Consider the following 27,751-nt stretch of genomic DNA (forward strand, 5'->3'; position numbering starts at 1 on the left):
CCAGGTAAGTAAGACACTTACAGGGCTTAGTTCTTGGTCCAAGGTAGCCCACCGTTGGGGGTTCAGAGCAACCCCAAAGTCACCACACCAGCAGCTCAGGGCCGGTCAGGTGCAGAGTTCAAAGTGGTGCCCAAAACGCATAGGCTAGAATGGAGAGAAGGGGGTGCCCCGGTTCCGGTCTGCTTGCAGGTAAGTACCCGCGTCTTCGGAGGGCAGACCAGGGGGGTTTTGTAGGGCACCGGGGGGGACACAAGTCCACACAGAAATTTCACCCTCAGCGGCGCGGGGGCGGCCGGGTGCAGTGTAGAAACAAGCGTCGGGTTCGCAATGTTAGTCTATGAGAGATCTCGGGATCTCTTCAGCGCTGCAGGCAGGCAAGGGGGGGATTCCTCGGGGAAACCTCCACTTGGACAAGGGAGAGGGACTCCTGGGGGTCACTTCTCCAGTGAAAGTCCGGTCCTTCAGGTCCTGGGGGCTGCGGGTGCAGGGTCTCTCCCAGGCGTCGGGACTTTAGGTTCAAAGAGTCGCGGTCAGGGGAAGCCTCGGGATTCCCTCTGCAGGCGGCGCTGTGGGGACTCAGGGGGGACAGGTTTTGGTACTCACAGTATCAGAGTAGTCCTGGGGTCCCGCCTGAGGTGTCGGATCTCCACCAGCCGAGTCGGGGTCGCCGGGTGCAGTGTTGCAAGTCTCACGCTTCTTGCGGGGAGCTTGCAGGGTTCTTTAAAGCTGCTGGAAACAGAGTCGCAGCTTTTCTTGGAGCAGGTCCGCTGTCCTCGGGAGTTTCTTGTCTTTTCGAAGCAGGGGCAGTCCTCAGAGGATGTCGAGGTCGCTGGTCCCTTTGGAAGGCGTCGCTGGAGCAGGATCTTTGGAAGGCAGGAGACAGGCCGGTGAGTTTCTGGAGCCAAGGCAGTTGTCGTCTTCTGGTCTTCCGCTGCAGGGGTTTTCAGCTGGGCAGTCCTTCTTCTTGTAGTTGCAGGAATCTGATTTTCTAGGGTTCAGGGTAGCCCTTAAATACTAAATTTAAGGGCGTGTTTAGGTCTGGGGGGTTAGTAGCCAATGGCTACTAGCCCTGAGAGTGGGTACACCCTCTTTGTGCCTCCTCCCAAGGGGAGGGGGTCACAATCCTAACCCTATTGGGGGAATCCTCCATCTGCAAGATGGAGGATTTCTAAAAGTTAGAGTCACTTCAGCTCAGGACACCTTAGGGGCTGTCCTGACTGGCCAGTGACTCCTCCTTGTTGCTTTCGTTGTTCCCTCCAGCCTTGCCGCCAAAAGTGGGGGCCATGGCCGGAGGGGGCGGGCAACTCCACTAAGCTGGAGTGCCCTGCTGGGCTGTGACAAAGGGGTGAGCCTTTGAGGCTCACCGCCAGGTGTCACAGCCCCTGCCTGGGGGAGGTGTTAGCATCTCCACCCAGTGCAGGCTTTGTTACTGGCCTCAGAGTGACAAAGGCACTCTCCCCATGGGGCCAGCAACATGTCTCTGGTGTGGCAGGCTGCTGGAACTAGTCAGCCTACACAGACATTCGGTTAAGTTTCAGGGGGCACCTCTAAGGTGCCCTCTGTGGTGTATTTTACAATAAAATGTACACTGGCATCAGTGTGCATTTATTGTGCTGAGAAGTTTGATACCAAACTTCCCAGTTTTCAGTGTAGCCATTATGGTGCTGTGGAGTTCGTGTTTGACAGACTCCCAGACCATATACTCTTATGGCTACCCTGCACTTACAATGTCTAAGGTTTTGTTTAGACACTGTAGGGGTACCATGCTCATGCACTGGTACCCTCACCTATGGTATAGTGCACCCTGCCTTAGGGCTGTAAGGCCTGCTAGAGGGGTGTCTTACCTATACTGCATAGGCAGTGAGAGGCTGGCATGGCACCCTGAGGGGAGTGCCATGTCGACTTACTCGTTTTGTCCTCACTAGCACACACAAGCTGGTAAGCAGTGTGTCTGTGCTGAGTGAGAGGTCTCCAGGGTGGCATAAGACATGCTGCAGCCCTTAGAGACCTTCCTTGGCATCAGGGCCCTTGGTACTAGAAGTACCAGTTACAAGGGACTTATCTGGATGCCAGGGTCTGCCAATTGTGGATACAAAAGTACAGGTTAGGGAAAGAACACTGGTGCTGGGGCCTGGTTAGCAGGCCTCAGCACACTTTCAATTGTAAACATAGCATCAGCAAAGGCAAAAAGTCAGGGGGCAACCATGCCAAGGAGGCATTTCCTTACACACTTTAGTTGGGGTAAGGGGGATAGCCACCTAGGATAATCCCTGCTCAACCTCTTGGTACTTTGGCACAAGCAGTCAGTCTTATCTCAGAGGCAATATGTAAAGTATTTGTACAATCACACACAGTAACACAGTGAAAACACCACAAAATGACTCAACACCAGGGTAGTAAAATAGCCAATATTTATCTGAGTAAACCAAGACCAAAACGACAAAAGTCCAACATACACAAGCGTAGTTATGAATTTTTAAAGAGTGCTTAGAAACACAAATGCTTCGAATTGGTGATCTCACGGCATAGTGACAGATTTGTTCCCAACAATCTGGCCCCAATGGCACCGATCATGGAGTAATACGGAGCCCCAGATACAGTGAAAATGAGGAAACAAGCTGGTGCATGGAGTCGTGGATCGAGGCGTCGCTGGATCAGATGCATGCAGCAACTGCAAAGCACACACAGCAAAGGGGCAGTACTCCTCCTCCAGCTCTTATCCTTGGCAGAGGCTCATCTTGATTCAGAAGAGTTCTAAAAGTCTGGGGTTTTGGGTCCTCTACTTATACTCCTTTCAGCCTTTGAAATAGGCAAACTTCAAAGGAAAATCTATTTTGTTGACAAGATCCTACCTTGCCCAGGCCTTGCCCCAGACACTCCAGGGGGTTGCAGACTGCATTGTGTGAGGACATGCACAGCCCATTCAGGTTTGTCAGCCTGTCCCTCCCCACTCTAGCCTAGGAGACTCATCGGGATATACAGGCTACACCCCAGCTCCCTTTGTGTCACTGTATACAGGGAATTAACACCAGCCCAGTCAGTCTGACCCAGACATGGAATACACATGCAGGGAAAGGCACAGAATGGTTTAACCAAGAAAATGCCCACTTTCTAAAAGTGGCATTTTCAAACTGACAACCTAAAAACTACCTTTACTAAAATATGTATTTTTACATTTTGAGTTCATAGATGCCAAACTCCACATCTCTATCTGCTCCCAATGCGAATCTGCTCTTTAAAAAGATTTAAAGGCAATCCCCATGTTAGCCTATGAGAGAGATAGGCCTTGCAAGAGTGAAAACAAAATTTGGCAGTATTTCACTGTCAGGACATGTAAAAGACATTAGTACATGTCCTACCTTTAATATACACTGCACCCTGCCCATGGGGCTACCTAGGACCTACCTTAGGGGTGCTTTACATGTACAGAAGGTTTGGGCCTGGCAAATGGGTACACTTGCCAGGTCGAACTGGCAGTTTAAAACGGCACAGACACTGAAATGGCAGGACTGAGCCATGTTTACAGGGCTACTCATGTGGGTGGCACAATTAGTGCTGCAGGCACACTAGTAGCATTTGATTTGCAGGTCCTGGACATCTCTAGTGCACTTTACTAGGGTCTTAATAGTAAATCAAATAAATCAAATATGCCAATCATGGAAAAGCCAATTACACATACAGTTTACACAGAGAGCACGTGCACTTTAGCACTGGTCAGCAGTGGTAAAATGCCCGGAATACCAAAAACAGCAAAAACAGAGTCCAGCATACAGTCAAAACAAAGGAAGCAGAGGCAAAACGGCAGTGGAGACTACACCAAGGATGCCAGGTCTAACAGATGCCAATAACAATACCATACATACACTGACAACCAACATGGAGTCCTGCTAGCAAGTCATGTACACCCAAAATGCACTTGACACATTCATGAAAATAATTACAAATGTCAATCTCAGCAGTGGCTGCCATTAGAGGATGCCAGGGCACCACCCACATGGCTTTTAGGTTGAGCATAGTAGTGCACAAGCGCTGCTTTTTCCAGCTGTTGTTATCTAGTTGGGCTTTTAACCACGCCCACCACTATCGCTCGTTCATGGGCTTGCCCTTCAAAATCCTTTGCTATCATTGTTAAATGTTTCACGTTTGACTCTCCTTGGGCATCGACCCTGTTACATGGCTAATTGCACTTTTACCCATATGTTTGACTGAGAGCTAACTTCTTTTTGCTTTTGTGTGTCTCCTTCACGCTCATGGCGTGGCACTTTGAATCGTCTCGCTTATGTGAAACTGTTTTACTTTTCATTTTATGTGGCAAGAAAAGTCTGGTTAGGAGTTTAAAAGGCTACTAGCTCTAACTCAAGCAAATGAGAAACCAATTGCAATGCAATGCAAATGCTTGTTCAAGTTATGTGTATGGTATTTTCAAAGAACAATAACTTTCCACATATGTTTTTTTGTTAAATTAAATAATGCCTCTAAACCCATTCCGGGTGCTGCTTAAGTGCCTGGCTGCCCCTCGCACTTGCTGTGATGGCTCAGGCCGCCAAGCACTTTAGAGTGGGACACATGCTCTAGTGAGCATCTGCCCTTTTGGCATTTCCTTTTTATAAAAAATATCCCTATGCAGGCAAAGGGTTGACCTAGCGCCAGCCCTGGCCTGCAAAGTTCAGGGGGTCTGAAGAGACCTCCCTTTCATGACACCAACAGTGTCATATTTACATGCAGTACAGAGCATCTAGGGTACAAGCCATGTATTCCCGAGACTGCATGTCAATCACTTTTACAGGCTGCGTGCAACACCCTTTGCCAACTTGTCACCTGTGACATGCTGGGAAAGGGTGTTGCTTGCAGCCTGTGAAAGACTCAAAACATTCGACTCATCGGAGGCCGAGAGGGCACACATGGCACTCTCAGGCCTCCAAGTTTGGACTGGAACAGCAGCAGCACACCCTGTTGCGGGTCAACATGCGTGTTCCAGGACTGGATTTGCAGGTAAGTGGGGTCGGGGGGATGGTGGCCTTCCATCATGCCTGCCAGCCTGTAGTTCGTTTTTAGTGTTTGAAACAGTAAAAACAAACCGCAGACTGGCACTGCAGAGCACATACCCGGAGCTCACGTATTTAAAAGTGCTTCCTTTGTGTCCTTTTATCTTGCGGGGGCGTTTCACTTTAGTACATCAATTTATATCACTATATTGAGAGGCATTTATTAAAACTGTTAATAAATACATCACAATATAGTGATATAAATTAATGTACTAAAGTGAAACTCACCTGCATGTTAAAAGCATAAAAGAAAGCACTTTTAATTATGTGAGTACAGGATGTGTGCATCCTGAACTCGCATATTTAAAAGTGCTCTGGTCTCTTGTATACTTTTAACATTCAGGTACGTTTCATTTTGGTACATCAGTTTATATCACTATATTGAGAGGCGTGTATTAACACATTTATAAATGCCTCTCAATATACTGCTATAAACTGATGTACTTAAGTGAAACACTCCCCCATGTCAACAGCATACAATAGGGGACTTATAGTTTAAATATGTATGTACATGATGTGTGCAACCTGAAATGACATATTTAAAAGTACTTGAATATCTTGTATACTTTTAACATGCAGGAGCGTTTCACTTTAATACATCAGCTTATATCACTAAATTGAGAGGCCTCTCAATATAGTGCTATAAAATGATGTACTAAAGTGAAACGCTCCTGCATGTTAAAAGTATACAAGATATTCAAGTACTTTTAAATATGTCATTTCAGGTTGCACACATCATGTACATACATATTTAAACTATAAGTCCCCTATTGTATGCTGTTGACATGGGGGAGTGTTTCACTTAAGTACATCAGTTTATAGCAGTATATTGAGAGGCATTTATAAATGTGTTAATACACGCCTCTCAATATAGTGATATAAACTGATGTACCAAAATGAAACGTACCTGAATGTTAAAAGTATACAAGAGACCAGAGCACTTTTAAATATGCGAGTTCAGGATGCACACATCCTGTACTCACATAATTAAAAGTGCTTTCTTTTATGCTTTTAACATGCAGGTGAGTTTCACTTTAGTACATTAATTTATATCACTATATTGTGATGTATTTATTAACAGTTTTAATAAATGCCTCTCAATATAGTGCTATAAAATGATGTACTAAAGTGAAACGCTCCTGCATGTTAAAAGCATACCGGAGGCGCCCCACCCTTTTCAAATTTCACCGACCGCCACTGGTCAATCTGCTCTAAACATAAGCAACCTTGTTATGTCGCTGGGGAACTGTCAGCACGGCCGCTTTACGTACAGCTGGGAGCACGAAGGAGGATGAGATCGAACCAGGGACAAAAGTTACGGAGCAGCAGTCGGGATAACTGCAACAGATGGGTCAGTTGGGTTAAAGATTGTTATCTGCGTTTCTGCCACTAGATGGCGCTTAGGTACCTCTGATAGGAATTAAAGGGTGAATTACTATGAACCGTTGGAGCGCAGACAAGAAAAAAACAAGCACGTTCGAGGAAGAGAAAGAAGGCAGTTCGTTTTTAGACTGAATTAGGAAGACCATAAAATGGTAATCGTGTCTGAGCATAAAAACTTTAAATAATAAAACTGTAAGGCAGAGACCAACAAATAACTTTCCCAAACTGGTTCAGTTAAGTGCCACTTTATACATATGTAATGTTAAATAACTTGCAATACTGAAGCCCATAAGTGACTTCAAACGCCACTTAGTGGTTGTATAATGCGCACTGTGTTGTAAAATCAACCTGAATGTTAGTGTGCGCGTTAACATGGATGTCCTTTATATTGGGCCCCACAAAAAAAAGAAAATAACTTGGAAATATGCAAGTTACCTGCATACAGATCTACCACGACTTCCCCCGAGCAGCACAGGGAGGCGACCCTGATCTTCTCGGTTACATTCCCACGAGAAAACATGCATTTCGTTACGTCAAACGAGTAGCTGTGAAAGAAGCAAAGCACGTTTAACATTAACCGTTTATTAAAAACCAATCGACATGGACCACCCCTACTCCCTTTCATATACTATGGCATGACCCATACACACCCTCTACCTAGCTCAGACTTAACTACAGGACGGCATGGCACTGGAGCTAGGAGCGCAACTAGACTCCATTTTTTTTTTGGGGGGTGGAGGCTAACATTTTGAATGGAGGAGGCAGCGCTATGTTCAGAGCCTGCACGATTACTCAAGGGGACAGCAATTTAACACTGTTAAATGATACCCTTTAATGCAATTGGGTCAGTAGACCTGGCAGGATGTAGGACTTTGTGTTGCAATGGCAAGATGAAAACAATAGGTTTATTCATAAGAAAAAAAACTGAGAAGGACTATGTAATTTTTAACAGTCACTTCATCTTCCCTTTTCCTAGTATCACACATCACTTCCGCACTTAATCACCTCTCAACCACAGGGTACAGCCCCATATACACACACAATACAGTAGTTTCTCCTCTGTCATCTACACCAACATAGCACTTCCTTTCCCACATCTATCTCCCTTAGTAATTCCCCTCCTCTCTTCAGGACTCGTCCTTCCACACAACTAGTGCTTACTTTCTACATGAGATTGAAGGTGGGGATACTATCCCTCAGTTTTCGGGACCTGGACTTATCATCACTTTGATTTGGACAAAGTCACAAAGGGAGAAAGAAAGAGCTATGAAAACAGTGAAAAAGGGTGCAAGGATGGACGAAAAAGAATCTGCAAAATTGAGATAAATAGATGGAGGCGTAGGGTGGTGTAACAAAGACGCATACACTGCAATCAGCCTTGATATTTATCAACCCTGACATCTGGCAGTGCTGTAGCATACTGTTAAGCAAAACCTTTGGCCCTATGCTGATGGACAAGTTACTTATCTTCGGTAATGCTTTATCTGGTAAAGACAATATCTAGTTGCAGATTCCTTATGTTAAAAGTTCCCTCAGGCATCCACCTGGATCCAGAGATTTTTCTCGAGCAGTACACCGTTAGGTGGCATCGATCGGCTCGGCATCCGTCATCATAGTGCTCACCAGATATGACATTGTGGGTTCTATATAGGCGCCACCCCAGCGTGATGATGTCAGTTTCTTTTCACAACTTTCCACCCCAAAAGCACAGAGCCATGAAGAACACTGACCAGTGGTGCGTCAAACTACAGCCCTGAAAGGGAAGTCCCTGTCCCTAGAAATCAGTTCGTAGAACTGGAAGGATGGGCGGGTCAGTAAGGAATCTCCAACTAGATATTGTCTCTTCCAGATAAGGCGTTACTGAAGGTAAGTAACTTGTCCATCTGATAGAGACATCTAGTTGCAGATTCCTGACCTTACAAGCAATACCATCCCCGGAGGTGGGTCAGCGAACCAAGATCTCACCAGAAAGTCCTGCAGGATCAAACAGACAAAGTGCCCGTCATTACGGACCTGAACGTGCAGGCAGTAGTGTTTAATAAACATGTGCAGAGATGCCCGTGTTGCTACCTGACAAATGTCCAGGACTTGAACCAAGCGTGCTAATGCAGTGGTTGCATCTTTAGCTCTGGTAGAATGGGCACGCAAGCCCTCAGGGGGTTGCTTCTTAGCCAGTGCGTACCACATTTTAATGCAGAGTACTACCCATCTGGAGATGGTTCTCTCCTGCACTGCCCGATCTTTCTTCGTACCCAGATACCCAACAAAGAGTTGATCATCTACCCAGGAACTCTTTGTTATTATCAAAATAGAATGCCAATGCTATTTTTGGGTCCAGGAGGTGGAGTCTCTCCTCTTCCTTAGAAGGATGTGGAGGGGTGTAAAAAAGTAGAAAAGGTGATGGATTGGCCTACATGGAAGGGCGTAACTACCTTTGGAAGAAAAGGGGCCAGTGTGTGAATCACCTCTTTGTCAGGATAGATGGAAAGGTAAGGCAGCTTAGATGACAATGCCTGCAACTCACTCACCCTGCGGCCAGATGTAATGGCAAAAAGGAAGGCTGTTTTCAGAGTGAGAAGTCTGAGGGGATAATCTGTGGAGCGGCTTGAAAGGAGCACATATCAGGAACGTCAAAACCAAATTCAAATACCATTCGGGAATAATGAAAGGGGACGGAGGAAACATGTGAGTAAGGCCATTAAGAAACCTATTTTCAATAAAGGATTTAATCAAAGAAGGTTGATCAGTTAACCTTAAAAAAGCATAGACTGGGGCGTGGCTTTGGGCGTCAAGATGGCGGTCGCACTCTGAGAGTGCTCTGGACCCCTCCGTCATCCGCCCGAAATTACCACGATTTGCCGATTTAGCGGTGCTGCGCCGGCTGTCCCTGCGTTTTCCCCATCCCACTGGGGTCCCGTTGAGGTGAGCGGCGGTGGGATCGGGCCCCGTTCGTGCGCCGCGGCCCGAATACCAAAATGGCCGTCGGAGCCGTACCGCCCCGAGGAGGCTGATACTGAGCGGCCTGTCCCCTGACGCGGCTGCCTTGGATCCGGGGCGCCGTAAAGAACGAAGAAGAGCCGACGCTGAGCCTTGGAGCGCGAGCCCCCGTGGACTGGTGGGGCGGCGCTACCCTGACCCACGGACGGGGCTCCTGATGCCCCGGGCTGCATCGCGCACATACTTGGTGGCGCCGACCCGGGAGCCGCGGCGTCCAAGCCGCTTGGAAGAAGGGATCTCCCGAGACCCGCCCGAGCGGCGAAGAAGCCACTAAAAGAGATCCCCTCGCGGTGAGGCTCTTCCGGATTCCCGGGGGGGGTGAGTGGTGTGCGGGGCACCCGCGGCTGACTGAGAGGGAGTTAGCCGTTCCGGGGCCCGTGCACTGAGACGACGTGGCGCTCGTGGCGCCTTGAAGGGAGTTCCCCCGGGAGTCCACCCGGACGGCGAGGGAGAGACGCAGGAGAAACTCCAGCCCACGGGCGGGCACCCGTTGCCCTGGTCCGAGCCGCCTCGAGGGGGTGTCCCCCGGGGCCCACCCGGCGGCCAGGGAGCCATAATAGGGGCGTCCCCCGCGGCGCAGCCCCCCCCCGGACTCCCGGTTGGGGTGTGAGGCGTGCCGGAAGCCCACGGTGAACTGAGAGGACAAGAGATGTGCTGGGGCCCGAATGCTGAGACGACACGGGGCCCGAAACGCCTCAAGGAAAAGGAGGCAACCCCTGAAACTCACCAGACAGCGAGAGAGGTACAAGAAGAGCGTCCCCTGCGGTGAGAACCACCTGGCTCCCCCGAGTGAGGAGAGCAGCGTGCCGGAGCACATGATGAACTAGACGGGTGACAGCTGCGCAGTGGCCCGAGCGCTGGAAGTAAAAAAAAACCTGAATGAGGACAGAAGAAAAGGCTCCAAAGAAAGAGGAACCCAGAATCCTGGACCGCCTTCCAGGGCCCAGAATAAGTGGGACCTACCGCAAAATCCTTTGGGGTGGAAACGAGCCGAACAGGCAGAAGCAAAAACCTTTGAACCATCCATTGGTCCGCGCGGTTGCAACTCGATCAATGCATACCCACCATCACTAACCGTGGACCTGGTGCCCGGGCCGGAGCGGCGGCGGACCCACTACCGGGACACCGTGCCCCCGAACCCACGACCCCGGCGACCTTGAGCTGGTGGCTGTCCAGCGAAACCACGGGCGTGCTGGGGTAGCCCCCGGGGTTCTCCCCACCATACTGAGGACCCGGTCCCCTCCGGGGAGGAGTGGAACAGTGACCAGCGCACTTCAAATAAAGGACAGTGACTGCATAAATTTACTTATTACGAGAAAACCCCGTTGACGGCCATCCGCCCGACACACGTGCCGGAACACCATAAGGAACTATACAACTGACCCCCGTCCCCCGCATTAAGATGGGGAAAGACAAAACAACAACCCCCGGCCTCTCAGCAAAAGATCGACCAGTTTACGACACCGGCAGGTCCCGGGGGGGGGGGGGAGACACGGCTGGCGGAGGTCCCGCTATGGACGGAGTGAATGCCATCCTCCATGCAATCCAATCATCGCAAGCAGCCGTAGAGACCAAAATCGGGGAAGTACGAGAGGACATGGGTCTCATTCGACAAGACCTCAGAAATGCGGTGAGTCGTATCACCGAAGTGGAAGCCAGAGTCTCCCAGACTGAAGATCAGCTATCCGATCTTAAAACCAAGGTGGCCCAGCTACAAACTCGAACCAGTGAGCTGCGCCGCCGCGCAGAAGATGCCGAAAACCGATCAAGGCGTAACAACTTGCGCTTTATCGGATTCCCCGAGGGCGTGGAAGAAGATAGGGCTTCCGAATTTCTGGAGCAGTGGATCAAGACCTGGATGCCAGATCAAACCCTCTCGGCCTGGTTCGCAGTAGAGCGTGCCCACAGGGCCCTTGCCCCACGCCCCCCTCCGGGTGGCCCTAAACGCCCGATGACTGCACGCTTCCTTAACTTCAAAGACCGAGACAACATCCTTAAAGAAGCCAGACGCAATGGAGAACCACAAGATCTTAATCTTCCCAGACTACACCCGTGAAGTCCAGACCCGCCGCCGATCATATGAACACGTGAAGCAAAAGCTCAGAGCAATGCAGCTCTCATATATGCTCCTCTTCCCCGCAAGACTTAAAATACTCATGGCTGGGAAAGCTTACTTCTTCGAATCTCCTGAGAGTGCGTGGGATTGGCTAACAGAGGAGGGTGTCGGGGCCCGGAGGGGGCCCCTAAAACCAACCGTGGAGGGACCCCGGAGGAGCCGGAGGCGCACCAGATCCCGTAGAGGAAGGCAGAGAGACTCGGGCATCCCCCCCAACGGCGAGGCGGCTCGAGACCCCGATACGCAGACTGAGGAGGCCCCCGCCGGGCCCTCGGCGCCCCGAGACGCAACGCAAGCCGCGGACGACAACCGCCTGAGCCAGTCCCCGGTGCTTGGGTAACTTGATCCAGTGGGTACCCACTGAGACACTCTCGAAAGAAATGGGACCCGGGTGCATACCGCAGACTCCGGAGGAGATGCCGCAGGTGGCGTTGTTGCTCCTCAGCGCACACCGCGTAAATTTGATCCAGACCTGCTAAATTGCAATTGATCCGACTAAATGGAGGGGTCCATAACTCCACCCCAACGACAGTCCTTCTGGCTGTTAAGTTTTGGTTGAGAAGTTGGGCGACAGATGCTTCCTGGGAGGGAGTATGGGGAGGGGGGTGGTTGGGGGGCAAAGAGTTTAAATCGGGTTTAGATAGTAGAATGTTTACTTGTTTTTTTATTTTTTTTCTTTATTATTTTAATATTTCAATGTTACGTTTGAGACGGTCGTCCCGGAGTCCACAAACAGGCAATCAAAACCACATAACATCCACACAGTCCACGCCCGGCCCCCATTGACCCACATTATCTCATGGAACGTAAATGGCCTACTAGATAAGATCAAGAGATCCGCAGTATTCAATACCCTTCGTAGATACTCCCCCTCAGTGGTCCTATTACAAGAAACCCATCTCCTTGGGACTAAATGCCCCATGCTCGCACGAGGAGGATACGACAGGGTTTATCATGCAGGTTTGTCCAGAGGATCCAGGCGGGTGGCCATTTTGCTCCACCGCTCACTACCCATGGTGGTTACAGCCACACAATCCGACCCCCAGGGCAGATTTGTAGTGGTTATGGGGACTCTTCATGGGTCACCGATAAACCTTGTGTGTGTGTATGGACCCCCGACGGGACTAGACGCATTCTTACTCTCGCTTCGCCGCGTGGCAGCGGGTCTCCCCCAGGGTACCTCCCTGCTGGGAGGGGACTTCAACGCCGTCCTCAACCCCAGTTTGGACATAACCGGCGAAATCACTGCTAGTAGATCCGCCCGAGCTTCAAGTCTTAGCAACTGGGCAGAGAGCCTTGGCCTGTGCGAGGTATGGAGAACCTGGCATCCCAGGGAGCGCCAGTACACGTACACCTTGGCTGCCCACTCGACACAGTCCAGAATCGACCTCATATTCATGCCTGCTCTCGACATTAATAGCGTCACGGGTGCGGAACTGCTGCCCCGCGGGGTCTCAGACCACGCGCCAGTGCGCGTCTGGCTGGGTGGCACAGACCCCACCAGACGCCCGATGTGGCGCCTGAACGCATGGTACCTACAGGACAACGACTATACCCAAGAAATTAGGAACCACCTTACCCAATATTTCGAGCTGAATCTGGGTTCGGTCCAATCCCCGGGCACACTATGGGCCGCCTGCAAGGCCACTCTTAGAGGACAAGCCAAATATCTCCTCCGCTCACGTGAGCGTGCCAGAGACTCACAATTGTCCAAGTTGGAGACCAAGGCACTAATCCTAGAGCGCCAACAGATGACCTCGGCATCGGCCTCTGTGCTGAGACAGCTTACTAGGATCAGAGAAGAAATTAAACACATAGCACTGGAATCAGCAAAACATATTTGGAGGGCCTCAGCAGCACGAATATATGGGTGGGGGGACAAAAACGGGAAACTACTACACTGGCTGGCCACCCGCCCTCTGGCCAACAGGGTCATACCTGAGATCATGGAGGATTCGGGTTCTCTTTCCAAAACTCCTATAGAAATTGCGCAAAGGTTTGCTTCCTATTACATGCGCTTATACGCAGAACACTCCCGACCCACTGCCGAGAAAGAATCCCCCCTTTTAAACGATATTACTCTTCCCAGTGTTCCCCTGGCGATAAGGAATAGACTAGATGAACCTATTGACCTCGCGGAGGTCATAAGCGCGATCACTAGCTTGGCGCCGGGCAAGATGGATTCCCTGCGGAGCTGTATAACAGGTGCGGCGACATTCTGGGTCCCCACTTGCTCAATATGTACGAAGAAGACGAAAAACAGGGCCGCTTCCCTACTGAGATTGACCAAGCCACAATTGTGGTGATCCCCAAGACTCAACCTCCATCACGACACTGCTCGGCATACCGGCCCATCTCACTTCTAAATACGGAGATCAAAGTGCTGTCTTCGATCCTTGCCTCTAGACTAAAGGAGGTGATACCCACCCTGGTACACCCCGACCAGTGCGGCTTTATGCCTACCCGCAGTACCCAACACTGCATCAGGCGTTTACACCTAGCTTTGGCACATCACACGACCTTGTCACACACACCCCTGGCGCTACTCCTACTTGACTTTGAAAAAGCATTCGACACGGTAGATTGGTCCTTTCTGGATCATGTGTTACTAAGAAATGGACTCGGGCCTAAATTCCGAAGACTGGTAAAGCTCCTTTATTCTAATCCGACGGCCCAGGTACAAGTGAACTGAGTGGTCTCCGACTCGTTCCCCCTTGGCCGTGGCACCCGGCAGGGATGCCCACTATCCCCGCTGCTCTTTGCACTAATAATAGAGCCCCTGGCGATACTGCTGCGAAACGAACCCCTGATCAAGGGTTGGCCCTGGCCCAACTGCCCAGAGGACCGAGTAGCGCTATACGCGGATGATGTCCTACTGTACATTTCCAACCCGGCCAAAAGCTGTCCCCGTATCCTACAAATTCTGAACCTCTTCGCGGAAGCCTCGGGACTGATCCTAAACCCTAATAAATCCCTACTGGTCCCCCTACATCGCTCCCGGGACTGTATAGACTGGCAGCAAAACATCCCAGTGCGAAGGAAAAGCTTTAAATATCTGGGAATATATATCTCACTACTACCCGAGCTGACATGGGAGCTCAACATCACACCACTAACTAGAAGAATCAAAACTGACCTACAGCGCTGGAGGGCTCTCCCCTTAAACCTGCTTGGCAGAATAGCACTCTACAAAATGATGATCCTCCCCAGACTCCTATATTTACTGCAAAACTTCCCACACCCCATCCCCAAGAAATGGTTTGGTGAGATGGATTCACTGGCGCGTCAATTTATGTGGAACGACACCCGTCCGCGACTCGCGCTCAAAACCTGTCAAAGAGACGTTTACGACGGGGGACTGGGCATGTCCAACACCCATTATTATCTCCACGCGATGCACTTGCTCGTGATCAACGACTGGGTGGGGGGCGGGTGGTCAGACCCGGCGTATCGATTGGAACTCCGGTCACTGGGCTACACGCGGATCTTTGATATCCTGTACGGGGGCCCGATCTCTCGGGACATCCCAGACGTGACTAAAGTGACTTTACTGGGTTGGCGGGTGGCCCAGAGACTGTCGGGGTGGTGGGAGCGCCTTACCCAGCAGACCCCACTATGGCATGGGAGGCATCTAACGGAGGTGGCGAACCTGGAGGGCTTTCAGAAATGCGATAATATAGGCATCTCTACCCTGGGTGATGTATGGGAAGGGTCACACATGTGATCATTTGAAGACCTCCAAAAACTCTTCTGCTTAAACAAGACGCAATTTCATAAATATCTCCAGCTCCGCCACGCCCTACTAGTACACGTACAAGCTGGGGACAACATACCCGAACATAGCCCCATGGAGGCGAAGGTACTGATGGGGAGCCTGGGCAGGGGAGGTGTTTCCCAGATATACCGTGCTCTGATCGCCAATACTGCTTGCCCCCTAGAGGGGCCCCGCCAGAGATGGGAGGGATGGGTGGGCCCTATGGATGAGATGGACTGGAGCGAAGCATTGATGGCCCCCCGTACCCTGACAATGGCCACCCGCTTCCGGTTAATACAGACCTTTTACCTCCACACAGCCTACCTCACACCAACCAAACTACACCGGGCAGGCCTCCAATCCACTGCGGAGTGCCCACGATGCATGAACCCTGCAGCCGATTTTTTTCACATGGTATGGACATGTCCAATTATAACGACCTACTGGGGAGCGATCTTACAAGCGATCTCAGGAGTCCTACAGGAAAACATAGAAAGGGAACCACTACCCCTCCTACTGGGGATCATGGGAGACACTGGGCTGAGAAGATCTGATCGAGCATTCCTTGGGATGGCATGCCTGGTAGCTAAAAGGGACATAATGGCGGACTGGAAAGCCAGACGCGCCCCAGCACTTACTAAATGGAGACGAGGGATGGATTGGTGTGCACACTGGGAAAAACTGGTATATGAGGCCAGAGGATGTCCAAATAAACATGATAGGATATGGGGGAAGTGGGAAGTCGCAGCAACCACTTAGGCGATGTGTGACTCTTATTTGTATTGCGGTGCCTGAGATCCGGGACTTGAGACCGACTGCTGTTAGGCGCCATGTTGGCGCCCTGTTAATAAGTGTATGTTTCTTTAACCTTTTTTCCTCCTGCTAAAAAAATATCTTTATCAAAAAAAAAAAAAAAGCATAGACTGCAGATAAATAACATTTAAGAGAGTGCCCAGTGCAGAGCCCTTTTGGGTCAAAGAAAATATAAACAAGAGAGCCTCAAAAAGAGGAGAAGGAAGGAGGTCAACAGACTTTTCTGTGCACCATGCCACAAAATGTTTCAACAGACGTATACCGTTTTAGTGGAGAGACGCCTGGTTGCCAAGATTACATTAGAGACTTTGGGTGGAAGGTCAAAAGCTGTCAACTACCGCTGCTCAATCTTCCTGCAAAAAGGCAGAGAATGGACAGGTTCGGATGGAGAACCCACCTGTGCTTCTGCGACAGAAGATTTTCCAAAGGGGCAGCCTGATCGGAGGATCCATGGCCATGCTCAATAGCTTGGGATACCAGACTTTTCTTGCCCAGTCCAGAGCCACAAGGATTACTTGGGCCCGGTCGTTCTTGATCTTCTTGAGAACACTGAGCAGAAGCAGTATGGGTGAAAAGGTGTACAGGTGGCCTGAGCTCCACAATAGATGAAAAATGTCACCTAGCAAGTGCCACCTTGGAAACTCCAATGCCCAAAACTGCTGACATTGCTCATTCTCTACAGAGGCAAACAGATCTAACCAAGGCTCTCCCCACTGCAGAAAGATACATTGTGCCTACTCTGGGTGGAGACGCCATTCGTGACCGACTAAGCACTGCTGGCTGAGTTTGTTTGCTCTGATGTTCAGAGAGCCCGCCAGATGTTAAACCACCAGGGATATGCCCTGCTGTTCCAGCCATGTCCAGGGGCTCAGGGTCCATTGACAAAGGGTCCACGACCACATTCTGTCCTGCTTGTTGCAGTACCACATGGCGGTAGTATTTTCCATGCATACTTCCACTATCTTCCCTTTAATAGAGGGAAGAAATGCTTTCAACGCTACCCTAATCACCCAGAGCTCCACCAGGATGACGCAGAGTCTAAATTCCACCAGAGATTAGATGCCTCTGATCTCTGCCTCTCCCAGTTGGCCACCCATCCCAGGAGTGACACATCTGTCACTACTGTCAAATGTGGTTGGGGAAGGGAGAGAGATCTGCCTCTGACCCAATTGCCATCATTAGCCATCACTGCAGATGTCACACAGTTCCCTCCAAGATCTGGACCATGCCGAAGAGATTCCCCATATAGTGCGCCCACTAGAACTTCAACTCCCACTCTAGAGCCCATATATGCCATCTGGCATGTATCACCAGCAGGATGCAGGAGATCATGAGGCCCAGAAGCCTATGAGTCATTCTCACCGAAATCCAGAATAAAGGCTGAAACATCGGTTTTATAGTCTGAATATGCTGGACTTGCCGCTCGGGAAGATAAGCCTGAAACTGCCCTGTGTCCAGAACAGCTCTGATGAAAGGGAGCATCTGAGTGGAAGTCAAGTGTGACTGGCACATTTACAGTGAACCGCAGCAATGCAAGAGGTCCGCTGTAGTCTGGAGGGGGGAGACAACAGCCTGGGGCGAGCCTGCCCTCTATAGCCAGTCATCAAGATAAGAGAAGACTGGAACCCCTGACGTGCGGAGGTGAGCTGCAACCACCGCCATTGACCTTGGTGAGCACCTGAAGGGAGCTGGTATGGCCAAAGGGGAGCACGGTGAACTGAGAGTGCTAGTTGCCCACCGTGAACAGCAAGTAATGTCTGTGGGCAGGCATGACAGGAATATGGGAGTACCCATCCTGCAAGTCCAACGCTACCATCCAGTCTCCTGAGTCCAGGGCAGAAAAAAACCTAAGACAGAGTGAGCATTCTGAGCTTCTCATTCTTGAGGAAGAGACTAAGGGATCAGAGGCCTAGGATAGGGTGGACGCCTCTGTCCTTTTTGGGCAGCAGAAAGTAGTGGAAATAACAACCACAACCTACATCTGGCACAGGGACCCTTCTATGGCTCCCTTGGCCAAGAGTGCCATAACCTCCATGCAGAGAAGTGCCAAGTGATCCTCCATCATCCGATCGAAAGATGGTGGCATGGCTAAAGGTGTAGTCATGAAGGGGAGGGAGCTGCCCCTTTGGACTATCTACAGTGACAATGCAGATGGCGAATCCTGCCTCTGACTGGACTCTGGTGGGGAACAGTTCGACTAGGATGGATTGGAGGCTGCTGCAAAGAGGGGAGGCGGTAGACGGGCCAGACCACCTGCTTCCTGATCCACAAGCACAGTGGATCCCACGCCCCTGGCCATGCAAAGGCTGGGCAAGGTGTGTGGTGGCTGGAAGGGAACAGACGTGGTGGGACACCCCTTTCGTGGCTACTAAAAAAAAGCACACTGAGGTGGACGAGGGGCTGCCCCGAGGCCTAAGGACCTGGCCGTAGCACAAGAATCCTTGAAGCTTTCAAGTCCTGAGTCTGCTTTGTCTCCAAAGAGATGGATGTCATCCCCATATCCAAAAGATTGGCTTGGAAACCCCCCGAAAAGCCAGACGTCCTCAACGAGGCTTGGCACCTCAGGACCACTGTCGATGCAACCACTCTGCCCAGTGATTCAGTCATGTCCAGTTCATATCTGATTGTGAACTTTGCTGCGTCTCTCCCATCTCTTCTATCAGCAACAGCTTCAGAGAGTACAGACCGGGCCTCCTCCGCGACCTGTAGCAGCAATTATGCAATCATATCCCACAGCGTGTGGAAGTAACAGACCAAAAGGCAGAAGTGTCCACGGACTGCAATGCCAGGCTGGCGGAAGAAAACATCTTCTTACCAAATTGGTCCAGTCTTTTAGATTCCCTATCCGGGGGTGCAGAAGGGAACGCTCCCACGGACGTAGAGGCTGGGATAACCAAGCTCTCGGGGGAAGAGTGTTGCATCACAAACGCTGGGTCACATGGAGCAGGTCGATGGCAGTGGACAATAGTCCTGTTCACAGGAGCCCTTGTGCTGGGTTTGGACCAGGTACCCCGCAGTACATTACTAGGGGCTTCATTAAAGGGCAATAGGGGTTCCAAGGATGAAGCCTCAGGCTGAAGCACCTCAGTCAGGATGCTAGTCCTGACTGCAACCAAAGGTAGTTCAAGATCCAGGATCTTGGCTGCTCTTCGCAGGACTGTGGACTAGGACGCTCCCTCCTCCATAGCCACAGTAGGGGAAGAAAGCATGCCAGTGTCAAGGGAAATATCAAGACCACTGGCCTCACCCAGGTCCATAAGCCAGTCCATAGGGTCTTGTAGCTGGTATTCAAGAGGGTCCAGCGACCCCACCCAGTCCTCACCATACCCCAACCGATAACAATAAGGGTCAGGATCCAATATAGGAGCCAAAGCCCCTCTCTAAGTCGGAATCAGCATCACGCAATGTTGGTCCGTCTCCTTGGCGAAGTAGGCAATAAGGATGAGGTCGACGTCACCCGGAGGCACGGGCAATGTCGGAAGCATTGTCATTGGAACCGCGTCGGGGAAAGTTGAGTGGTACCACCAAATCGGATCCATGGAATGGAGGCTGAAGCCGCAAGCATGGAACCTGAGGGGGCCCCCCTTCTGACCTTGCAGGATCCGAGGGTGCTCCAGCGGGGTCGGACTGCCCAAAAATGAGGAGCACAGCCTCATAAAACTCTCTGAGTTGGGCGGGGTTGCTCCAGCTCCACGAAACTCAAGGAGGCATGGAATTGACCCAGACGCATGGAGGCCTAGAACGACGATTTCCCTTGTCCTGTCAGTCGACTGACGGGGTAAAGTTGAAGAACCCTTGTTCTTCTTTGACTTCTTCTTGTGCCTTGACTTACCTGAGCATCCTGAGGACTTGGAGTGGAACGACGATGAATGGGGGTTCAGTGACCATTCTCTGACCTTCCTTTCAACCGAGTACAATGCAGAGTCGGGCCGCAAGGAACTTTAGGGACCTCTCCATCAAAACTTTTGAATACATGGCCCTCCACTCGGAGCACGGCTTCGGGTCGTGGTCCCGCTCCAGACACCACAAGAACACGAGGTGGGGATCCACCACAGACATTGCCAGATGACAGGATCTTCTTACACAAAGACGTCCTTGAGGCACCAGCCGCGTCAACACTCAAAAAACTTCGACAAAAGTAAAAAAAGATCAGTCAAAAAGTGGCCGAGGGGTAGCTCTCCTGTGGCTCAGCGCTGGGCTGCCACAGAAAGAAAATAACTGATGTCAGTGGGCTTGGGTGAGGCCTACATAGGATCTGCAATGTCATATCCGGAGCGCACAATGCCGAAGACAGACACAGAGCCAATCAACGCCACCTAACAGCATGCAGGGGTTCTGCTCAAGAAAAATCTCCGGATCCAGACTGACCTATGGTGGGAAGTTCTAAGGGAAGGAATCTGCAACTAGATGTCTATCAGAATATTCATTGTATAAATGAAACATTTTCACAGGTTTTTTTCTCTCTCAGCTTTTCATTTGCCTATACCAATCTCTCTTCAACCTTCTTCCTCACCACCCTTCCTTCTATAACACTAATTGCCCTGTCACTTTACATTCCTTCTCAAGAAACAGGACACAGGATCCCTGCTATTCTGGGTTATTTCCAATACATTTTTTCGAAGGTTTTGGGGACAGTAGATCTGCAAGTGTTTTTGATACCCGACATACCTTACAGTATCAGAAATGTGGTCAACGTAAATAGAGAGGTTTAGGTTGTCAGATGATCGCCGTTCCTACTGCCATGTGGCAGCTCAAAGCTGCTGAGCCTCACTGGGGGTCTCACAACCAGCGTTTCCCTCTGTCTGCAATCAGTTTAGCACTGCATGGCTCTTGGATGAGTGCAAACACAGACCCTCAGAGTGGGCATATTAGCTCATTGAGCCACCACTGCAATACATGCGTTATTGCACCATGTGTTCTAGGTTGAAACTAATGTCCAGACTGTGAAGTAAAAACGATAGAGTGCTTTCCTACTATTGCAGTGCATCCATTAAAAAAAAACATAAAATAATCAACCTACTGCAGGAGGTAGGGCTGGCTGGGGACAAGAATGGATATTGTCTTTTGGCCTTGCAGACCAGCTCCTTGTTTTCTAAGTGGTGTATGTTCTCAGAGCAGCGCATGGATGCCAAGTGGGACATGTGCCTGGGAACATTTGTAGTGCTCCTGACTGATATACCTTGCAGAGCGCCCAAGGTGGTATGACCCAGTGCACCCACCCATACCTTCAGGCCTTCTGGCATAGCAATGTTCTACAATGTGATGTAGGCACATACACAAGAGCATACTGACGGGCACTCCTGAAACGTGGGTGCAACGGAAACTGGATTTATTATGCCTATGTCTCAGTTGAGCCTCCCGTTCAGGCTGTAAATTAGTATTCTCAGTCTTTTTTGTGACCTTAAAGAAAATAAGATTTGTTGTCAGTAAAGATACCCAGAAGAAACTAATTGTAGCCATATGTATTATATGGAGGCGTAGTGAAATATGGCTTTTGTGTCATTGTCTGTCTCCCACGGTCTCTCCACTTTCTAGCCAGGCTGCTTAGAGTGATGGACTTTGCTGTGCTCAGGATATTCGTGGAATTGTAAAATAATGAAACACATTTTATACATTTTGTTTTAAACTTTTTCTTTCAAAGGCAAAATGCTTCCAGAATGTTTATATTTTCTTATCACTGTCTCCTCTTAATTACATTCTGATGTGGGTTGGTGTTGCAATAGCTTGCTGTAGTTAACTGGCAAAGGGCATAGCCACAGATAAGCCACCTAAGGTGGTATCCACCCTTTGCTAAAGCTCTGCACTGGTCCCAATCAAATCATTCTCCGAAAAGAAGATCCAGGCTCTCCTTCCAGGGCCCCTGCTGGGTCCTCCACCATCTGACGGCAGTGGGACGAGGTCTTAGAATGAGGAATCTTGCAGATTACTATTTACCGGAGCAGACGCCAGAGACGACCCAAGCTGTGTGAGCTGCAGCAGTCGTCAGAGGCAGTACACACAGAGGTTGGGGACCCTTGGACTAAGGGCCCAACTGAGTAGGGACGAAGGAGCGGAAGAGCTCTGACACTTGCCGAGAGTCGCCGAGGGGCAGCTGAATGTGCCCCGCACTGATGAAGTCGGGCCTGCTGAGCTGCGCTAAACAAGAGTGGTCACATTGCACAAGCTGCAAGGATATAGAAGAGGCTTGGAGAGGCTGCCTGCTGGCAGTAACTAGATCGGTCCTCTCCTGATGGTGAGATGAGTGATGGGTAATAGTGGTGCAAACCGCAATATACCTGGTGAGGCTTTGCTGACTGTGCCCCTCTGTTTATGCTGGTGGGAGCTGCTGGCTGGTGCAAGGTGAGGCAGACCACACATAGAGGAGGTAGGGAAGAATCAGTGTGACTGCAGGGGTGTGGAATTTAATAAAATATTTACTTGTCCATGGGACAGGTTGCTTCTTAAATCTACTTGCCCTGTAAAAAATATACTTGTCCCTTTGTTGCCATGTAGTGCAGTGACAAATTCTGGCAGCAATCTCATTATGTAAGAGCTCTGATAATAGCCTCTCTGATTATGCTAGGGCTACTACTATAGTAGGGCTTGAATACTTGCAATTTCAATCCCCACTATAGCAATTTCCTTATTTTGCCACCTAGGAAGTAGTAAGCAATGAAATTCCTTTGAGTCTGCAAACCTACTAACTTTCATGTTTTAATTATTTTCACCAGCTCTTCTCTAATCTTTTCCCATAATAAGAAAGGTTGGAAATTTTCTCCTGAAAACGGCAGAAGTAGAAGTTCTTCCACGGTTGAAGAAAAAAGTGGTTGGAGGCTGAGTGAACTTGTAAACGCTCAACAAATTTTCACATGAGCAAATCTACACAGGCATATTTGCTTGTGCTAAAATACAGTTCATAAATATTTTCTAGTACGATTTCCTGGTCTACTACTGTAAGTTCTTGTGAATTCATGAAAACCATTAATTCAAAAACACATACCATCGGTGCACTTTTGTGACTTTTTAAAGAATTGGGTCCCTAATTAGGTCTGGCATTAACAAAGACGTTTTGTTTTTATTAAACTTCTTTTTCTCTCTCTATCTATTGGCTGGCTTTACTGTGAGTGTTCACATTCTGCTCTTCCACAAGGAGCATAATGGCACACAAAGTAGTTTTGATCAGTGCCAGGAACTACTGTGCCAATCAGTGGTGTAATGAAACTGGAGGGGGCCCCCTGCAAAGACTATGGAGGCCCCCCTCCTCCAGACTCACTCGGGCAGGTGTTGTGCTGAGGGGACTCCCTGGAGGGGGGCTGCAGGGCCTTTGTTACGCCACTGGTGGTAATGTGTGCTTTTTGAGCCCAAAGACGTTTTTTCCTTTTTGCCAGAATTTGTTACAAGGATGTGGGCCTGGCAGCTCCCACAACAATAAAATGTTACAAGAGCCATATCACAACAAGACACACACTGACAAAACCAAAAGACTTTTTGGATCGGGTGGCTTTGCAGTGCTTGTTTATTTTCATGCTTCACATAATCTTGTTGAAAATGGTTACACTGATTTTCTATTAGGAATATTTTTGGGAAATACTAGCATGCATCAACACATTTTACTAAATGACGCTTCAACGAAATAGCACATAAAATTTCATAGTAGCAAAACTTTTTTTTTTCCTACTTGCATTTTTTTCTGAATACTTTGTTTGAAAAGCAAAGAATTATCACTCTTGCTTACAAGATTCTGCAAATATTTGAATCTAATCAGAGAGCATTCTAGGAGCATTAAACTTAGCCTCATATTAAACTTTTCAAACATGTGAACACTTTTTTTTTTTTACTGGAACCACTGACAGTAGTGTAGTATGATCTTAAAACGTTAATTTACAGCGCTCACCCTATTAATGAAGGCTTGTCATTAATGAATCATAAATACAAGGTCGAACAGCATTATTTTATGGACACATATTACCTCAAATGCAGACAGTTCCCTTCTCTGTACATGGCAGCCAAAGGGGTTGTGCTGAAAGGGTTGGGCCTACTTGTGCCAAGGACAAAATAAATATGAAAACTTGTTGCCCTTGACCCCAAACAATATGTCCCTGGCGTCGGGCGATAGGAATTCCATATCCCTGGTGACTTCACGCCTCCTGGAACATGGAGGTCAGGTCTCATTTGGAATGTTGCACACAGCTGGGTGGGCAGCAATGGTCATAATATATACGGGCCCACCAAGTCACCTGTACTGAGCGGGCTGGAGTGGAGTGTGTCCCAATAGGAGCAAGGGCAGCAACTGGAGACTAATAAGATGTTGCAGTAGGTGAGGAATTCAGCCTGGAGCAGCATCAGTGGGGAGGCTAGTCTCACCACCTGTATTTTGGTGCACAAGGCTGAGCCCTCAGTGACTTTCCTTGCTCTTTCCCCTTTGCCCCTTGTTAAGTTGCTAGCCCCCCTTGGATCTTGCTCCCAGGAGAGGCATACTGGACATTGGTGGCAGCTTGAACACTTCCCAGGCTTGCTGGGTGACCAGAGGAACATATGCGGGACAGGGGATCCCCTGCATGCTTAGGCACTCTGTTTAGCCTAGCCCAATGGACAATCTGCATCCTAGGCAGGTGGCACTAGCATGGAAACTGGTGGTTGGGAGGGCCCAGCTATCTCTTTATCAGTAATCCTTCCTTCAAGCCATAAAAGGCTCACAGGCAGCCCTAGAAGGCAGGATTTAAAGGGTTAGCATTGGGGTGCCCCTTCTGAGACAGGATGATGTGGTGGATCAGTGGTGCATTGGGCAATGGTGGTGGAGACTCCAAGGTCTGAAGTGGAAGTTGAGTCACCCTTCCTAAGGCAAGATTTTTCTAAACTATGCAAAGCGGCCTGACAGAGTGTCATGTTGATGTTGCAGAGGGGAGATGCAGGCGCAACAACTTGCGCTTGGTGGGAATACCAGAGGAAGTGGAGGGCTCCCATTCTGAAGTTTTCTTTATGGAATGTTTCAAATCCTGGATTCCAGCACAGGACCTTTCTATGTACATTGTGATTGATGGACCACACAGAGTTCTGGCCAAGAAACCACCACCGCCTCACCCAACCATCCTAAGGTTTCTGAACCACTTGGACAGAGATGCCATCTTGAAGGCAGCTCCCACACCATAGAACACACATTTATAGGCAGCCAGGATTAAGACTTTTCCAAACTACACAGCCCACCTTTAACAGGAAAGATACTAAACATGATAATAAATACATACCACATGGCTGAGAAACCGGCGGTTGTCTCATGGAACCTAAACGGGTTAGGCTGCATGATTAAGAAAGGTTTGTGGCGCAATACATTTGTAGACACTCACACTATCTGGTATTGCTACAGTAAACCCACTTGATGGCTAATAATTGTAAATGCATCCATAGAAGCCAATATGTCTTATTAGCACGCGTAGTGTTCATAAGGGGATCGAGAAGAACGACCAATATGTCAAAACGCGAACCTCCCTTCCTCAATGCTTGGTAATGGGAAGACTCTGAAGGCGATTATGTGGCAATACATGGAAAATGAAGTAGGCAAGATATTTTCATAGTAAGTGTGTATGTACTTCCCAAATTACAGCGTTGTGTCCTTGACAAGTTGGGTCTCTGAAACTGAACTACAATTTGTCAGTGGGGACTTTAATGGGGTTATGGAGTGAAAGCTTGTTAGAAACTTTCCCAATACATTGACATTGTGAGTGCCCATAGGTCTAGCGCATGCTCTGGGCCTTATGGATGTCTGGGGATTCAGGCACCCATCGGACAGACAATATTTCTTTCTTTCAGGAGTTCATATGTCCTTACCTCACCTGAACTACTCGTTTGTTCTGGCTGACGAGGTTATGTGGGGGCAGGAGGTGAAACATTGGCCAGGAGTATTTCAAACCATTCTCCCTTGCACATTATAATATGAACTAGCAGTCAAGAAACCACAAGCACGTAGAGGCCCGACATGTGGACACTTAAAGATAAAGAGGTTGTCAAAACCCTCTGGGTTAACTCTCAATTGTATTGTGAGGGAAATGAGGTGGCTGTGGACTCCCTGATTATGGTCCGGGAGGCATATATGGCAGTACTTTGAGACAAAGCCCAATATATAGTTTATTTAAAAAAGAATAACAAGGAACAACAGGTGCTAGCACTGGAGAAGCAAGTAATATGCCTGGAAACAGCTTGGGTACAGACAAGGAAACAAGAAACATACATGCAGCTACTGGCGGTCAGGGAACAATACTGATTTCGCATTCACAACGCACCTCAATATTATTACTTTCCAGTGCAGAGTAAATTGTATGAAACTGGGGTAAAACAGGCCACCTCAGAGCATGGCTGAGAAGACGAAAGGAGATGAACTGGGTGGCAGAGATTTAGACAGGAAATGGGGAGGTTGTTAAAACAGACCGGGGTATGTATAGCACAGGCATTTGCATAATACTACTGTATATATTATGAGGCACGGAGAGACTGCACGAAGCAGGATCGAGAAGCAATCCTAGGTGAGTTGAAGGGTACGGTCTTAAAAGAATTAGATTGGGATGTACTGGAGGAAGAGCTGTTACTGGAAGAGATTGAGGAGTCTTTGGCACACAGGAACGCAGAGAAAACATCAGAAGCATATGGTCTCCATGCAGAACTGTATAAATAGTTGGGTCTGCTTCTCAAACTGCACCTCCTACACTTGTTCCTCACAGCCAAGGATGCAAGAGAACTCCCACCTGACCTTAAACATGTTATTGCAGTCATCATCCTCATAGAGAATAAACAAGAACTCCTCTGTACCTCATGCAAGTCTATTTCTCTCATTAACACTGAAAGCAAAATACTATCCAGAATCTTGGCAACATGGGTAACCAAGGTGATGATCTCCATTATACATAAATACCAGAGAAGATTTAAGCTGGGGAGGGCAACAAGGCTCAATCTCCGACTACATGTTTGGTTAGGCAGATCCAAAGATGAGAGTCCCCAAGGCCATATTGTTGTTAGATGCAAAGAAGGCTTTTGACTTGATCGACTGGGCATACCGCCACATGATTCGGGTTCAGTCACATTTTTCGCAAATGGGAGGCCCTGCTCTATAAAGCACACTCAAACAAACATAAATGATGGACGGAATGCGGAACCAATCAAACATTCTCCTCCAGTCACAGATCTGGGTCTAATCCATCAATTATTTTGCTCACATTGCCACCCCAGTTTGCACACAGCCATATGCAAATCAGTCTTGACCCTGTTCCCCATAGAAACAGTCCAGCCCGAACTGCCAGGCTAGGTCCTCCCTGGAATGGAAACAAGTATCCTGAAACCGGTTTCAGGATATCACCCTTCATCAGCCAGGCTAGCTTGAATCCAGTGGAACAGTGAGCCCGGGACCCATGTCTGGGCATACACGGCGCACTTATGGAGACAAAAGCAATATAGCACAGTCAGCAGAGGTGAAAGTGATTGAAGTGCTCTCTGACATGTATGAACTGGGGAAAGGCAGGGATGCCCGCTTTCTCCCTTTTTATCTGTGCTGTGCCTGGATCCGCTGGTGTGTTGGGTGCACTGCAGGACTGCAATAATGGGATTTCCTGAGGTGGTGAATGAACTGGAAAAATCAATGCGAATGACATTGATTTATGTTATGAAACCAGAAATGCT

The 27,751-nt window shown here is 49.1% G+C and overlaps 1 protein-coding gene across 2 annotated transcripts in view; it reads right to left on the reverse strand.

Annotated features, from left to right (window-relative positions):
- Positions 1-27,751, reverse strand: part of TRMT12 (tRNA methyltransferase 12 homolog) — a 200,304-nt gene that overhangs the window by 103,313 nt on the left and 69,240 nt on the right. For both annotated transcript variants that reach the window (XM_069213269.1, XM_069213260.1), the window contains one exon: positions 6,864-6,973. In XM_069213269.1, the coding sequence (XP_069069370.1) occupies positions 6,864-6,973 (110 nt within the window). The remainder of the gene's footprint in view (positions 1-6,863; positions 6,974-27,751) is intronic.

The sequence above is a fragment of the Pleurodeles waltl genome, chromosome 2_1 (genome assembly GCF_031143425.1).
Source record: "Pleurodeles waltl isolate 20211129_DDA chromosome 2_1, aPleWal1.hap1.20221129, whole genome shotgun sequence".
Lineage (NCBI taxonomy): Eukaryota > Metazoa > Chordata > Amphibia > Caudata > Salamandridae > Pleurodeles > Pleurodeles waltl.